Source organism: Oryzias melastigma, linkage group LG11 (assembly GCF_002922805.2).
Source record: "Oryzias melastigma strain HK-1 linkage group LG11, ASM292280v2, whole genome shotgun sequence".
Lineage (NCBI taxonomy): Eukaryota > Metazoa > Chordata > Actinopteri > Beloniformes > Adrianichthyidae > Oryzias > Oryzias melastigma.
The window spans coordinates 7,614,177-7,631,634 of record NC_050522.1 but is presented as its reverse complement, the minus strand read 5'-3'; the positions used below and the strand labels follow the sequence as shown (position 1 = coordinate 7,631,634).

Genomic DNA, 17,458 nt, shown 5'->3' with positions numbered 1-17,458 from the left:
GCCAATATTCACATACTTTTTCTACTTTTTGACTAATCAATCATATTTCATCTTGTATCCACAGTTAACAGCCGTAGTAAGTCGGAAAAAGGATGACGGCTCACCAAAGTAAACATAAAGAATAACAAGAAAAAATGTCATTTTTGTCTCGTGTTGTTTATCACTTTTACTTCACTTGAATGTTCCTGTTTGGCACAGGAAGTCTTTTATTTTGAAAGAAAGTCCAATGAGTTTCTGTTAAAACAGGAGTGTCAAACTCAGTCGCTCAAGGGGCCAAAACCCAAAACACACCTTAGGTCGCGGGCCGAACAGGATAAAAATGTATTCAACACACTAAAACTACATTTTTAAAAATTTAAAACCGTAACATTTGACATAATTATGAGCTAGATATATAGCATTACCTATGATAATGTTTTAAGCCAATTTTGGCCACTGAAGATGCTGAAGCTAACAGCTGAATACGCTGAAGATGATAGCCAGCTAAAAATATTAGCTCAATTGGAAAATAGCCTAAAAAGCAAAAAACAAACAAACAAAAAATAAACTTAGGTTAGCCAAAACAGCTAGCATGCAGCTGAAATATTTGCTAAACTTGAAAATAGCCCAAAAAACTAAAAAAAAAAAAAATAAAAGCTTTAAATTAGCCAAAACAGCTAGCATGTAGCTGAAATTTTAGCTAAACTCCAAAATAGCGTAAAAAAATCTTAGTAAATGTCAAAATGGTCCAAAAAGCTTGCCGAATTCCCATTTTTGAAACTTTAAAACTATAGCTTTTTAACACAATTAAGAATAATAAAAGGCAGGAATAACTGTCAATATTGTACCCTCCATAAAATATATTCTGTCAAAATTATCCATCCATCCATTTTCTTGACCGCTGTGTCCCTTTCGGGGTCGCGGGGGTGCCGGAGCCTATCCCGGCTACTGATGGGCGAAGGCGGGGTACACCCTGGACAGGTCGCCAGTCTGTCGCAGGGCCTCAATCACACACATTCACTCTCACATCCACACCTAGGGGCAATTTAGAGTCACCAATTCACCTATGAAGCATGTTTTTGGACGGTGGGAGGAAGCCGGAGTCCCCGGTGAAAACCCACACATGCACGGGGAGAACATGCAAACTCTACACAGAAAGGTCCCAGCCGGGATTCGAACCGGGGCCTTCTCGCTGTGAGGCAAGAGCGCTAACCACTGCGCCACCGTGCAGCCCCTGTCAAAATTATACAAATAAGAAATAAGTGCAATATAACATTGGGCCATTAATAACAATTAAATAAAATAATCCCGGGCCTTGACTTTGATGTGTGTTAAAAGTAAAAATCGGCTTAACACTTTGGGAAAATTCCAGTTTATCTTAATATTTATGTATTTATTTCCGCCCATAGTTTGGGGACCGCTGCTCTATAGTGTACTGGCTATACTTATACTCAAGTATGCTTAATCAAATAAACTTTAAGGTTCTACTTTTTGCTAAAGGATCTCTTCCTCCATGGTGACTTGCTTCATTCAGTCTCCTCGACTGCGTTTCTCTGTTTGTCTTTCCTCCTGACCAGACTGCTTTCAATTAATCATCTCTCCCAGTCAGCCTGTCTGCTTCCTTTCAGCATGTCAGATTCTTGGAGCAGTCGGAGTTTCATTATTGCTTTAGATCAATTCAAATCTGATAGTAACCAAATCTTCCTGTGAACTTTCCCCAACTCACTGATCTCCTTCACAAAATTCTCTTTTGCTGTTGAAAATAGTCCAGTATTGTAATTGACTCTGCATAATAATAAAGTCTAAAAAAGAAAGTTTTTGCAGATTTATTTGACAAAGTTGTGTTAGGTTGACTTTTTTTGTTGTTGTTTGTTTGTTTTCTTGTCCATTAAAATCTCTATTGGATTAGTAACCCGTGCTCTCCTGCTCCTGATTTCCCAGCTCCTCCTTCCTTCATAACAGTAAACAGGGCACACAGAAACAGAAGGGCACTTTTTAAAATTCAATAAAAAAACATAAACAGATAATCGTAATCAGAAAATGTGAAGATTTGGTGTCTTGTCTGGATGTACAAGTAGATTAAGATGTCAAATTAAACATTTTATTACTACTGAAGTGAATCAAGTGTTCACTCAAATTAAAAGTTTGTGGCCATGAATAAATATTTTTGTGACCCTCCTTTAGACTTTTGAGGGTAAAACTTGGTCTTTTGTGCAGAAAAAATATCATTTTGTATTATGTATTTTAGATGTATTTAGTGCTTTTAGCAGCTGGGTGGCTCAGTGGGCTAGGTGAAGGGCTGGCACCATAGGAATAACTGGAAAGAGCAAGCCCCCCCACTTCCGTGTTCCATATAGGAAGTACCACTGGGTTGCAAAAAGGCCAAAGTCCCATTGACTTACATTGGGAAACAGACAGTTATTTCTCAGTAATTTTATATGTCAGAATAATCATTCTTCCTCTGCTGCTTTCTGCTTAACTTCTTTTTTCTAATCCTATTTTTTTTAAAGATTTTTTTCCATTATCACAAGTTATTAGAGTTATAAATTGACCAATCAGATGGCTCCATAAGCGTTTGTGGGTCTGACGTCGACCGTCTGGGGGGTTTGATTGACAGATGACGGGTAGCCAATGGGAGCAGACTTCATCAATGGGTCCGTGAAGACCTTTTAACACCTACTTTACAATTCAACAATGTACCAATCATTGTCCTACTGTTGTTTTCCTCAATGGAATGTACCGATGCAGCAGTTTAAAACAACAAGAGGAGCATGCTGTCGACATTTTTAGATGAGGATTTACTCTGTAGAAATAGATTTCACTCTGAGGTTATGTGAGTTGGAATTTTTTGTTTGTTTAACGTTCGTTTTTCTTTTTTTCACTGTTTTGATTGTAGCTTATAAATTCTAAGTTGCATATATGCGCATAAAATCACCAACCAAAGTTTCATCTTCTCCGCACTTTTCCAGCTTTCAGCCTGAATTAGACGCAGCCGTCTGAGGAGCACGAGACAAACTTGAAAGGACCTGGTCGTATTTTCAAACAGATAAAAAGATCCCGCTGTTCACTTGTTAGGATGGTTATTTATTTTAAATACCGCTGAACGCGCTTCTCACGTGCATCTGATCAGACTGTTACGTGGCCGCGCATGTGAAGAGACAAACTGCAGCTGTGGCGCGAGGGGGGCACGCGCATTTCTCCAGCGGCGTCACCCAAATGCTCCTTTTATCTCGACAAAAAGGAATAAATGTAAGTAAATCCCAAAGGACCGCTGACAGAATCAAATGTTGGAATGGTTCTCCCTCCAAGACTTGAACAATGACTTGTGCAATTCTCCTGAGCCGCCGTTATTAAAGTAGAAACTGTTTACATCCTCGGTCTCGTGGTCGAGGGATGGAAAGAGGCGGACGGTTGCAATAAACTCACTCCCGATTGGCAACAGTACTTGCTGTAGATTCCATGACTCAGCTATGACTCAGACCAATCGCTGGAGATTGTTTGCAAATGGCGGAATCCGTTTCAGGAATTGACGGTGAAAGCGGCGGCCTACTTTCGCGAGGAGTGGAAGCAATGGATTTCCAATGGGGGACCTCATTGCTCGATAAGTCCATTATTTTTACAGTCAATGGCTGACACGCAGGAGCCCTGGGTTCGATTCCCAGGGTTGTCCACTGATCCCCACCCAGATTGGGTCCTTAGGCAAGACCCTTGACGCTGCTGCCTAACTGGGTCCCTGTGCCCCTCAAATACAGGGTTGTGTCAGGAAGGGCATCCGGCGTAAAAACTCTGCCAAATCACTGATGCGAAACAGTGGGTGTTGTTAAGCTGTGGCGATCCCGAATGGGATAAGCCGAAAGTGAAAGAAGATGTATTTAGTGCTTTTAATTTGTGCCCAGGAAATTCTAATGTGTGTCCACAAAAGCCTAAATTGTGCTAAGAAAACGCAGATTTGTGCCAACAAAATACAAATTTGTGTCCACAAAGTGCTAGTTTGGGTCCATAAAATGTATATTTATTCCCCCATAATACAAATTTGTGCCTAAAATACAAATTAGTGCATTTATAGTTTTAAAAATATAATTTCTGGGCATAAAATATATGTTTTTGCATACAAAATACAAATTACTTCCCACAAACGGCTAATTTGATCCCATAAAATGTAAAATTGTGCCTACAAAATACAACCTATAATAAATATTAGTGCATTCTAAATTTTAAAAATTGTATTTTGTTTGCCTATTTGTGCCCTCAAAACAGGAATTTGTGTATACAAAGTGCATATTTGCGTCCACACAATACAAATTTGTGCCAATTTGTTCCTGTAAAATGCATATTTGTGACCATCAAATGTATACTTGTGTCCATGAAATACACATTTGTGCCTAAAATACAACTTAGTGCATTTTAAATTTTAAAAATTTTATTTTTTTGGCATAAAATGCTTATTAGGACCCACAAAATATAAATTAGTGCCCACAAAGTGCTAATTTTGTGGGTCCATAAAATGCATATTTGTGCCCACAAAGTGCCAATTTGTGTCAATATAATGTATTTGTGCCCATTTAAATAAGAATTTGTGTCTAAAATACAAATTAGTGCATTTCATGCCCACAAAAAAGTATTTTGTGGGCATGAAATGCTAATTCGTGTCCACTAAATACAATTGTTTTTTTAAATGTTATGTCCAGGGCTTTGTACTCAAGTAATTATTTCTCTGCCTTTAATTTTTTTTTCTTTTACTAGTATTTATTTGGATGATTACAGTTAATTTACAACTCTTTTTCTTACTTGGGCTTGTTTGGTTATCTCCCCTCAAGTTTGTTTCTGGAGAAGTCACTTCCCAATGTGGCCACACGTGGTCGCCGTTTCCCGATCTCTATGTCGGGCCTGCCTGTGATCCTCCCTCCCTGTCTCCCTCCCTCCCTCCTCCTGGTCTTCTCCTCCTCCTCCTCCCTCCCCAGCAGCGCACCTCGGATGCAGTGTGTCCAGCAGCGGAGCAGCTCTGAGCGGACACATCTCCAGCAGAGCCGCCGTTCGTCCCTGCCGCAGAGCCTAAACCCAAACGATGACATTCTTACAGAAACCTCAGAGGCAAACATCCATCTGACAACTCCAGCCCTCCTCCCTGCACCCCTCCTGAGCCGCTCCTTGCTGTCAAGTGGTGAGTGCATGGATTGCTTTTCATTTTGAAACAGTGGGGCTGATGCTAGAATGGAAGAAATGCATGAAAAAATATGTTTTTTTTAAAATATATTTTAATGTTTCTGATCAATGTGGTCAGGGGCAGAAATGTGCAGTCATGGGGTCATGATTGGTTTCCTATTTAAACCTAAAACTGTCCAGAGTGTCTGCAGAAGATTCTGCACAGGAAAGCGACATTTAAAAACAATCCCACCTGATTGAAGTCAAAAATTCGTACAATTTTCTTTAAATATCCAAACATTAAAATCTCAGTGGGGTAATAATTACTATTTTTATTATCTTTATACTTTCTTAAGATTCACCTTTTGCCATATAGTCACATGTTTGACTTTATTTAGTTGCTTTCTGTAGAAGTTTCTTTAGAAAAATAGATTTTTGAAGTACATTTCATCAAATATTTGAGTGGTGTTCATCTGTGTTGGCCCCTGCAGAAGGGATTTTAAGGTTGTTCTCTGGTGTGGCCAAGTTCACGCTGAGGTGTGACGCTCCATCAGATGGCCGCACACTTTCAAACGCATCCACCGGCACCACCTGTGGAGACAAAGGGACGCACGTGACGGCTCTCCTGAGCTGCATGTGACTGTGAGAAGATGAGGCGGTTGGGTTTTTCTGACACCTTTTGCTGTTTTTAGTGGTACGCTCAGACGGAGCTGGCTCATCTATTCTTATTCCTCCTTAATGCTAAAGCTACAGACACATGTGATGGACGTTCAAGAGCACACTAAACACAGGTTCTTGAACCAGGGCTACCACGATTAGTTGACTAATCGACGACTAATCCACCTTTAAAATAGTCGACGACTAATTTAATAGTCGATTAGTCGTTACTATATGTTATATGGAGTCAGAGTGTAGTAAAATTTAATGTTATAATGACATTCTGCTAGCTATTTGGACTATTTTTCCATTTATTAAGGTTTTTTAGACTATTTTGGAGTTTAGCTAATATTTCAGCTACATGCTAGCTGTTTTGGCTAAGTTAGGATTTTTTATCAATTTTTAGGCTAATTTGGCATTAAACTAATATTTTAACTAGCTATCAGCTTCAGTGATTTCAGCTATCAGCTTCAGCAATTTTAGCTATCAATTTCAGCATCTTCAGCTATCAGCACTAGCATCTTCAGCGGCCAAATTCAGCTGAAGATTTAATAATGATTAGTCGATTATTGAAATAATAATTTGTGGCAGCACAATCTTGAACGCACATGCAGTCTATGGTGTTCACACTAGACAAGTAGGGAGAGACTTCTTCTTCTTTTTAATTTTCTACGGTTTACTAGTGCATGTCTGCCACCTTTATGTGGAAGAAGATGGGTGCAAAGTGGTGCAAATTTCAGGAATTTTACTCAATTTTTTTTCTTTCACAGCTCTATTCTGATATATAAAATACTTAGTGTCATATAACCTCCAATTCCTTGATTGGTCAGATTTTGACCTGGTTTAACTTATAGTGTGTGTTCAGTTGCTGTGATTTGTACGTACGTAGATCCTGAAAACTGTTGCAGAAACTTGCGTAGCTCCATCATAGCATGAGCGTTTAACATAGAAGCCCAAAACGCGTTTTTGCACCTTTCAAAAAAACGATGAATCAATTTGAATAGATCTTAGCTTAATAGATTAATAATCGATCCATAAAAATAGAGATCGATTTAACACATAAAGTCTGCTAGCTTGATGCTAACTTATAATGGGATTTCCCATAGGACGGCTAATGCTAACGCTCAGTCGACATAAACATACATTGCTGACTAAAGGAGCATATTTATATACTCACAGGTATGACCTTTCCAAACTCTTTAAAGAAACAATTTTGATCTAAATAACCGTTTTTTGCACATATTTTATTCTTCTTCTGGAATAAGGTGTACTGCTATAGCACAAACTCCACCTAGTGGCCAAACTGAAACGTCCTCCAGGAGAAGCAGAACAATGGTTACAATGTTAATGATCTGAACATTTTTGTTAAAACTTCCATGTAACACTAGTAACAATCTCATTATTTCACTAATACGTTTTACAGTATGTGATCAGATTAATATAAATATTATAAAAACATATATATTATTAATCAATTTCTAAACAAATGTGCATACTGTGTAAAATATCGGAATCTAATCGATTCTGGAAATTATTATCGAGCCTGAATTTGGACGCTCATTTCTGTGGGCAGTGTGAATGTAGCTTAAATATTTTGCCCTACTTCAAACTAATTCACAAACAAAATATTACATAGAAGCTAAAAAATAGTTCATTTTTCTGCAACATCTACTATCTTTACTCAAAAATAAAAAGGTTAAATTTCCTTCCATTTTGAGTTTTTGAATGTGCTCAGGCTGTGAGGTCTAACTCCCGCTCTGGTGAACTGTTTGGCTCGGAGATGCGTCACATGTCAGCCGGTCTCGAAAGGGCAGCCTGACTGTTGTCCACTGTATCATCTTCCATCAAAGAGCCTCTGTTCGCCACACACAGACATTTTCAAATATTTGCTATAAAGGGCAGCGTACAGTGCAGCGGATGAAAGGACTGCTGCTTCTCTTGACAGCTCAGATCTGACTCCACCCACATCTAGGCCCTCCGAAATAGGAAATAAAAGACAGAATTTGTTGTAGTGGTGATCAGGCTTCAGCATTTTATTTTGAAAGGCACAACTGCTGTCCATCAACAATGATTGGCTCTTAGAGTAGTTGAACGACTGGCGTTTAAACTCATCCCTGTGTGAGATCATTTCATTCCTGCATGATTATTACTCTTGCTATTACTCATGCATATTTGATAGAGGTGGTTCTCAGTGCACTCCGTTAGACGATCCTGTTGAGCGTGTTTTCTCCAGGGGGTGCAGCATCCGTTTGACCACCTGATCTGTGTGTCTGTCGGTGAATGTGACCTCCAGAATGTGAATCAGTCCAATCTGTATTCCAATAAGGAGGGATCTCAGGAATATATTGTGTAGTAGAAATATGTGCATGAAATAAATGCATAATCTTTGGCGGTTAGGCTCCAGGGCGATGATGTCTGGGATGATATACTGACCATTCCAGAGCTTTGACGCACATGGAGGACGGGGTGGAGGATAGATATTGAACTGTCCACAACGCAGAGAAACACCCATTTAGGATTTTAACCCTTTGACACCTTTAATGTGTTGCCTATCAGCACAGAAAGACGAAGTGAAAAGTCACTTTCCTCCACGTCAGAATGAATAATACATAATAAAGAAGAAAAAAGTCATATATAAGTCGCACTTTTAGGAGAAGTGTATTCAACAAAATGTGGTAAACAAGAAAGGATATTTTATCTTAAAAGGCAAATCACAATAACAGAATAGACAATGATAGACTGAATTTATGTGGCTTCACTACCGTAACACACTGACGCTTCTTTAGCTTCATGAAACAATGCAGGAATCTAGTATATTAGCGCAACATATGAACAATTATTCAGAAAACCATAAAGAACATGCTAACAAGTCAACAAACTCTTTATGTCACTTCAAGCCACTAAATCCGTCAAATTCTTCTTCCTCTTCCTCTTTTTAGAACAATTCCACCAAGCCTGACGTAAAACTGAGCAGCCCTTCTTCTTCTGCATTTCTGTCAGTAGCAAATACTGATACACACACCTACAGTGCCCTATAGTGGTTCTTGCTGGTTATTTTTTTAAGGTCACCTATAAGTAGGGTTGGACACTGCTTGGGTTTTATTTGGTGCCAAAGTGGTTCTCTGGTTTAGGTTAAGTTCCTAATCGGCACCAATTTTGGTACTTCAGTAAAATAGAAATAATGCCCATATCTTCCCCAATCAACACATTTTCACATTTCACATTGTCACAACAAAATATCAGAGCTCCACAAACACTGAGCCGCAAACCGGCGGTGTACCCCTCTTTCGCACAATCCGGCGGCTTTTCGCGCAAACTTGCGGTGCACTCCTCTTTCACCACAAACAGGCGGTCCGCCGAATTTGAGTCTTCCTACACTGAGTTTACTTAACTGAATAATAACAAAGAAAATTAATGTATTAATAATAATAATGCGTGATCAGGCTCTGGATTTTATTAGTGGTTTGTAAAAATGAATGTTTTTTTTTACTGTAAATGAGAATTGGACTGAGTGAGTGAGACATCATCCATAAAAAATGGCTACAACCAAATGTAGTCATTTCAGTCACCATTTTTTCACAATGCGGGCGCTGGCTTGAGGGAACCAGACATTGTCAGTAAGCAGTGATTGGTCTGAGTCAATTTGAGTCATCGTTTCTATGGCAACTAGTCTCGCCAATTAGGAGTGACCTTGTTTGAAGTCCGCATCTCCACCGCTAGAAAGCAGACTCGAGAAGTTTGAATGTTTTAAACGTTTGAGGTGAGACCACCTACTGATTGGCCAGTTTATAACTTGTATAACTTCCACAACCCCCCCCCGAAAAAAAAAGTTTGGATTATCAAGAACATTTTGAAAAAAGGTATCAGAACAAGAATTGCTATTCTGACAGAGTAATAGATGTTTTACTTCTCTATAGAACTCTATGGGATATTGTCTCCTTGGATCTGGGAGTACTTCCTGTTTCGAACGCCGGGGGGAGGAGCCATGCAGTCCACTTGTTCGTTGTGACACTTTTTAAGATAAATTAAAATTTTAAACAAATATCTCTGATTATTGAGTCTGAAAATAATATACTTAATACTTTTTATGTTTGAAAATAAATTGTCAGCACTCTTAATTGACACTTTTTTTTTTTGATTATTAGAGTTTTGTCTCCTCAAGCTGTGAATTTCAAAATGCAATAGTGCTGACTGTTGAGTCGACTTAGGAAGAGATTCCTCCAATTAGCATAACAAGCAGGAGGAACACGGTGTCCAAAAGGGAGCACCAGGGAAATCAATACAAAAATCTGAGGTCTCTTTAAAACACAGATTACTGAAACATTCCTGTTTAATCTTTCTGTCAGCAAACACATCATAAAGAAATCTGGGTTACACAGCCACTATGAGTCTTCACAAAAGGTGCATTCTGTCTGTGTTACCCTTTCAGAGCATGTACCTCTATCTCAGGTTGAATTGAGGGAGAGTCTCGGGGACCGGATTGGTAGACAGAGACGTTCCTGACCACATTAGTCACTGGAGAAAGCAGGCCATGAGTCAGGAAGGCTCCCATTCTCATCCATCATGCCCCTCTTAACCCACTTTCCTCCCAGACTAGCCCCTCCAACTCTTTTTTTCACCTCTATTTTTGTTCACACTTCATCATTTACTGCTGAAAGACTGACTTTGCAATCCTTCCTTTAATTAAGATGAAGAGAGATGGTCCAGTAGGTCGACTCTACAGTCAGTGAGGACCAAAGGCTCAATCACACGAATCTCGCAACCCAATATTTCACAAGCTGTGCAGGTGATTGTGAGCCATCTGAAGAACATTTCTGCTTGCTTCTGTGTCACAGTGAATTTGAAATGAGGATTCTACAAAACATAGTGTGACAGATTGAGTTTGTGTCTGGCGTCACTGAGCGATGCTGTGACTCACTTCATTAAAGACTGCATTGGATCAAATTTGCATGGATCAATCGTTCATGCTTCCTAAGGGTTTTTTATTTCTTTGAGCGCATAAGGACGAGATCATAAAGCTGGGTACTGTACTTTCAACACAAGGAGGCATATCGGTTTATAATGGGCACCCTCAATGATTGTTCTATTTTTTAACTTATTTCATGTATAATTCGCACTAAGCTATAACGCACATTAGGCAAGACAAAAGATTGAACAGTAATTCTAGCACTAGCCACGTTAGAAGTGTTAGCATATACACAACACTTTTCACTCCGAACAGTATTTGTAAGACATAAATAAAACAGAGTGATATCGCTAAAACAAACATTATTGTAACTACACTTAGTCTCGACCTTGTAAAAAAATAATTTTGCCATTTCAGAAGCGCTAGCTGTGTTAGCATAATCACAATGCCTTTAACTCCCAACTTTTTTAATATCTTATAAAAAAGTTTGACACTACTATCAAAGTGTTAGCCATGTTAGCATATTCTCACTGCCTGTAAAACGCAACATTGTTAATAACATTTTTAAAAAAAGTCAGACACCCCTACACGTTAGCCACTTTAGAAACGTTAGTCTTGTTAGCATATTCACAGTGCCTGTATCTCCTAACCTTTTTAATAATCCGTAAAAATACATTTGACACCGTTACATGTTAGCCACTTTAGAAGTGTTAGCCATGTTAGCATAATCACAATGCCTGTAACTCCCAACCTTGTTAATAAATCGTAAAAAAAAAGTTTGACACCGCTACACTTTAGCCACTTTCAAAGTGTTAGACATGTCAGTATATTCTCACTGCCTGTAAAATGCAACCATGTTAATAACATGCTAAAAAAAAAGTCAGACACCACTACACATTAGCCACTTTAGAAACGTTAGCCTTGTTAGCATATTCACAGAGCCTGTATCTCCTAAACTTGTAAATAACTTGTAAAAAACATTTGACACCGCTACAAGTTAGCCACTTTAGAAAAGTTAGCTGTGTTAGCATACGTACAATGCCTGTAACTCCCAACATTGTTAATAGCACATAAAATTGTTTTGACACCACATGTTAGCCACTTTAGAAGCGTTAGCTGTGTTAGCATATTCTCAATACCTGTAACTCCCAACCTTGTTAATTACACGTAAAAAAACATTTGACACCGCTGCATGTTAGCGACTTCAGAAGTGTTAGCAGTGTTGACACATTTACAATGCCTTGAACTCCTAACCTTGCTCATAACTCGTTTAAAAAAGTATTACACCGCTACATATTAGCCACTTAAGATGTGTTAGCCGTGTTATCATAGGCACAATGCCTGTAAGTCCCAAGTTTGTTTGACACTCAAAAAAAAAAAAAAACATACAAATAACACCACTAAAACAAATGTTACTGTGATTAGCTAACTTCCAGCCTTGTTAAGAAAAACTCTGACACTGCTACACTACCTGAGTTAGTATTTAGAAAAATATTATTTATAATCTTGTTCGCAATTGCTTCGCCATCAGTAAGCACAACCAGAATTAATTTATAACGTCTTCCTCATTTTAAGTGGCACTGTTGTTATTTATTTATTTTTAAATGAAGGTTTTTAAGTGCACCTTGTGCTGCAGATAATACAGTATTTTGTGAATTTCTGATCATGTGGCTGTGATTACTCACTTTGGTCCTAAAGTTTTGTACTTCCTTGTTTGTGATTCTGACTAAATCACCAGCAAAGACGTTGATGTTGACATCATTCTGAGTTTCAGCTTCCGTCTCATTCTGGCGCGTACAGTCAGAACAGCATATGTGTTTTGTGCAGACGTCAGGGTGACTCTGTGTGTGGTTTTGTTCTTGATCCATTTGGCTTCTAATTATCCCACAACCTGGCACCCTTACTGTCGGCGGTGAGTGTAACTGTAAAGCCCGCCTTCTGGTTTATCTCCTTAAGAGACCCCCTTCTGATCAGAGAAATACATTAGTCACTCACACATCACCAAGCCAAGCCCAGTGGTAGTTCCTACGGTAGTCCTAACAGAAAGTGCACCTCATCGCCAACCCTCCCCACTACACTTCCTGATTATTCATCAATTTCTTTTACTTCTTTACATTTTTTATACTTTTACACTGTTGTATTCTATTAATGTATACGTAAAGAAAAGCATCTAGTACTGGGAGTATAGTATTGATTGAATACCACAGATACTCATTGTGAGTCACCTGAACTTTCACTGAAAACAATATCTGTTTGATTATAAAAAACAGGCAGATCAAATCAATCTAAGCTAGAGAAAGTTGAATCAATAAATCATGAATTATTTGATCTCAATACATGGTCCACAAATCGATACACAAAAGATCCAACTAATTTTACAGTTCAGCTATGTTACCTAAATGGATACAATATAGATATTGTTCATTTGGTATTTAAAACTAGAAATAAAAATGTATTTTAATAGTCTTTTTGTTTTAATCAACACAGGCAAAATGTCATAACAGCTTTAGACCTATACCTGTATTTTTCGTCCTTTAGACTGTTTACATTAAAATGCTTGCCATTTTCAGGTTTTGTTTGAAGTGCTATAAAAAAGGCTTATCATATGCTTAGTGCAACAACACACATCCCTCACTATGATTCACTTTCAGCCAATTGGAACTGACCCTGTGTGGCAGAAGCCAGCTTGTGATTGGACGTCTTTTTGTTTGCAGAAGGGCAGAGACAGGAGACAAAACAGAAGGAAAATCTGACAAAGTTTGACAGAAACAGATTATTTATTTTCAAGCTGATTTTATACTTTTTTACCAAACTGACCTAGTTCGTATTTGTAGTAGTCAACTGATACAGCTGTTACTCCCTGTAATAGATCAATTTTTCGATACACATCTGCATATTTTACATCCTTATTTTAAAACAATCAACAAAAATAATTAACAAAAAATGATTAAACGATAATAATAAATGAATAGATTTGATAAATCCATAGTATTTATTAAGTAAAGAGGGATTCGGGCACTTAAGTTTGCTTCATCCAGTACAGTGTCAAATCAGAACTAATGAAAATGTGATTATTTAAGCATCGACTCAGCTGAAACAGCTGAGTGTCCTGATGAAAAGAAACTAAAGTTTTTATTATATAGAGCTTTATCAAATTCTCTTTGCAAATATGCACAATAATAATTCACTGCTTTGGTTTTTTATGCAAGAAGTACAGTATATGTTGTGCACGAGCAGAATTGTGTGAAATATTTTAGCGAGAAATTATATATTGAGAGTGTTGTCCATGGACACAAATTTAAAGAACAGTGTTCTAATAATTTTTAAAAATGTTTGGTTCATAAACATGAAAATATTATTCTGATTTGTAAGACAGGAAATGCAAAAAGACAAATAATTATTTTTTTTACTTTTAATAAGACAAGCAAACTCCTATTATACCAGTAAACATAACATTTGTAGCAAATGATCTCCAAATGTCGAGCAAACATCAGGAAATCTCTCAGCCATCTCTAATTACAGAACTCTGGTATGAGATAGAAAAGGAAAATAAATCCTTTTTCTTTTTTTAACGAAGCGGAATTATTAAAAAAAAAAAAAAACTGTAAATCTTTGATCAGAATATTCCGGATGTGCACTTTTAGAGCCATCTTTTATTGTAGTTCATAAATGCTTTTAAGAAATTGCCACATTAAAATGATTTTTACTGTAGAACAGATCTATTTGTGTCTATTTTTTTTTTTTTTTACTACAAAGAAAAACCCTCAACTGTCCCATCACTCAGTGGGACGTTACAGCAGACATAATGTGAGGTGGGAAAGAGTTGTGTTGAGGTGTGGAATGTCCCGTTTGCTGATGGAGGCAGAAAGAAAGAAACGGCTTCTGAGAGCCCGAGGCCTCAGAGACGCACGAGGAGGGAGCGGCGTGGCCCAGAAATGATGATGCAGACTTTTAGGAGCGAACAGCAGCGAGTGCAGACAGGTACGCAGAAACATGGACAACTCGTTTACTGGTGACTGCAGCGGGAAGAGAAGATGTTTAAACTTGTAATCTAAATTATACTCTTTTACAACTACTTGATTTACCAATAAAACTGTTTTTGTGACAAGGCTTTTAAGGATAACCCCAGCTTCTTCTTTAGATAAATATTTCCACAATAAAGCCAAAACTGTGCTAAAAAATTATGGCGTTGTTCCACGCAGAAATAAGACATCTCCACGCACATATCAAACATTCCTCACGAATAAAAACACGAGTGCCTCTCTGAGTGCTGTTTAACCCCTTTAACTACCCAAAAACAAACAAACAAACAAAAAAAACACCCACCTGTTGCTTAGTGCCTTGGTACAGAGCCCCTAAAGAGACATCGAATTAAAAAATAAAAATTCAAGTAAAAACAAAAATAAAATGGCCTAAAAATAAATTGACAGTTATCCAGAATTTTTTTTTACTTGAATTTTTAGAAAAGAAAATTCTGGTTAGTAACTTATGTGCAACAGATAGTACCTAAAAAAAATTTTTTTTGAAAATTTAAGTAAAAAAAAAAATTCTAAACAATACTATCTGTTGCACATCAGTCAGTAAACAGATTTTTTTTTACTTCAATTTTTGGGAAAAGAAAAATATTTTTTACTTCAATTTTTTTTCTTCTATGTCTCTTTAGGGGCTCCGTACCTTGGGGAGTAATACACACAATCAATATTTTTAACACGTTTTCCAAAAGTTCCCCAGGAAGTTAAAGGGTTAATCTTCCCATGGGCAAAAAGTAAGCAAATTTAACACATTGTTCATATTTTTTTATACATTCAGCTGTAAGAAAGACTCAAATAAAGCTGAAATAATCCATCAAATGTCAATTTTAAAAGGCTCCTGGTCCAGAAAAATAAAGCAGTTTCTTGATTTTTTAACAAGATGTGAAGCTCCACCAAATCCTCAAGCTTCTGCTTAATAAATAATGGCCTTCACCAGTCGGCTATTTAACAGTTGTGCCGATATTGACTGCACTCCTTCAAGATAGTTAACGCTGAAACGGATGCATCAAGCCATCCAAGCGTTTCTTTTTATTAGTTAGGGACTTCCTTCGCCTCGGTCATCGTTTCTTAGAAATGTTGCTTTCGGGGATTCGATATGAAAGTCGATCACCTGAGCATTTCTTCTAAAGCACTTCCACCTCAAGGCTCTCCACTCTCAGATGCACAATGAAGCATTTTTTTAATTCATAACTGTGGACGTGTGTCGTAAAAACAAACGAGGCTTTACTGTGAAGCACAGAGCAGCGCTGTGCCAAAACTCATCTACATTTATGAGACTTTTTGTTTTTCATTTTTTTAGGATGCAGAAGGAAAGGAGCCTGAACCACAGGAAGTGATTCGAATAAGAAATCAAAGCTTATAAATGTATTTCTAAAAGTAAGAGTAAAAAAATGCACAAAATATAAATGCATGCTATACGGTTTTCAGTCAACATTTGGTCCAAAACGAACATAACAAGAGTTATGAGACATCTATGTGTGGAAGATTTGAACCATTGAACACCGGAGCTCCAGTGTTTATGTTCTTTGATTTACTGTATTCTTTTAATTGTGATAATTCCAGTAGATTCTGAAGGAATTATCGTGTTAACGGTTTAAAAGGTACAGTATGTTAAAGTTTTAGTGTTTAAGCGTCAACCGCGAGGCCTCAGGTGTTAAAGGGTTAAAGCTATAATAATTTTTGGTTGAATCAATTTTAATGTGAGAGATTTACTAAGGAGGAAAAAAAACAGAATTTTCATCCAAACTGCATCAATTTTTAGGCTTTACCAGAGAAAAAATCTCTAGTTTATTTTTTTTTATAGTTTGCAAATTAATATCTATACAGTAACCTCATTTTGTGAATTTTTAGTCCATTATTTCAATTTTTTTGGTAATCTGGAGTTTGTTTCGGAGTATGCATAATACTATTTTGTCTTTTTTAAGCATATCACACCCTACTTCTTACTTTTGGTCAGGTATTTTTTGCTCTTTGAAATCTATAAATAAGTTTTAAAAATAATGTAGCTTTAAATTACGAAATAAAGTTTGTTTTTTCTGATCGCAGCTGCTGACGTGGTCTAAAAACGTTTCAGCCTTTCTGCCGCTCCAGAGGTCACCATCATTTACATCATTTCTTTAGTCTGAAACCTCGAAATAAAAGTGTTCTTTTCTTAATAAATCTGAAGTAAAAGCTTCAGCACTTCATCATTTCTTCTCTAAACATCACTAGTTTTGAGTGGTTGGTGTAATCTTTCTATTTTTTACACTTCAATGATTATTATTTTTTTTTACAATCAAAACTTTTTCAATGGAAGAAGAAAAAATCCAAAACAAAAATAATTTAAGTACTAAACAGAACTAAAAAAAAAGTTACCGGAAGAACTTTTAAAATAATATTAATATTATTTCTCTACAAACTGTGTTTTTTAGATATATCTTTTACCCCATGTTCAAAAGCCATGCTTTTATTTTGAAATTACAAATACATTAGAGCCCTGTTTTTAGATCAAATAAGCAAGATGTAGTCCAAAAAGAAAAATATTAAACGAAAAATCAGTAATTAACATGAACATCAACAGTGCCTGCGCTTCATTATTCATATTCTCCATGAGGTTTCTCCTCTTCTTTACATTTTTTATAAAAGATTGGAATTCAAGCAAGCAAAAACATTACTAAAGAAGACAAATAAAACACACACACACACACACATATATATATATAAATAAAACATTTATATATATATATATATATATATATATATA

General features: G+C 37.0%; 1 protein-coding gene across 1 annotated transcript in view; it reads left to right on the top strand.

Moving 5' to 3' along the window:
* Positions 1-4,913: 4,913 nt before the first annotated feature.
* rims3 (regulating synaptic membrane exocytosis 3) overlaps positions 4,914-17,458 on the top strand; it is a 45,905-nt gene continuing 33,360 nt past the window's right edge. The window contains exon 1 of the mRNA XM_024297722.2: positions 4,914-5,140. Within this exon, the coding sequence (XP_024153490.1) occupies positions 4,954-5,140 (187 nt within the window). The 5' untranslated portion in view covers positions 4,914-4,953. The remainder of the gene's footprint in view (positions 5,141-17,458) is intronic.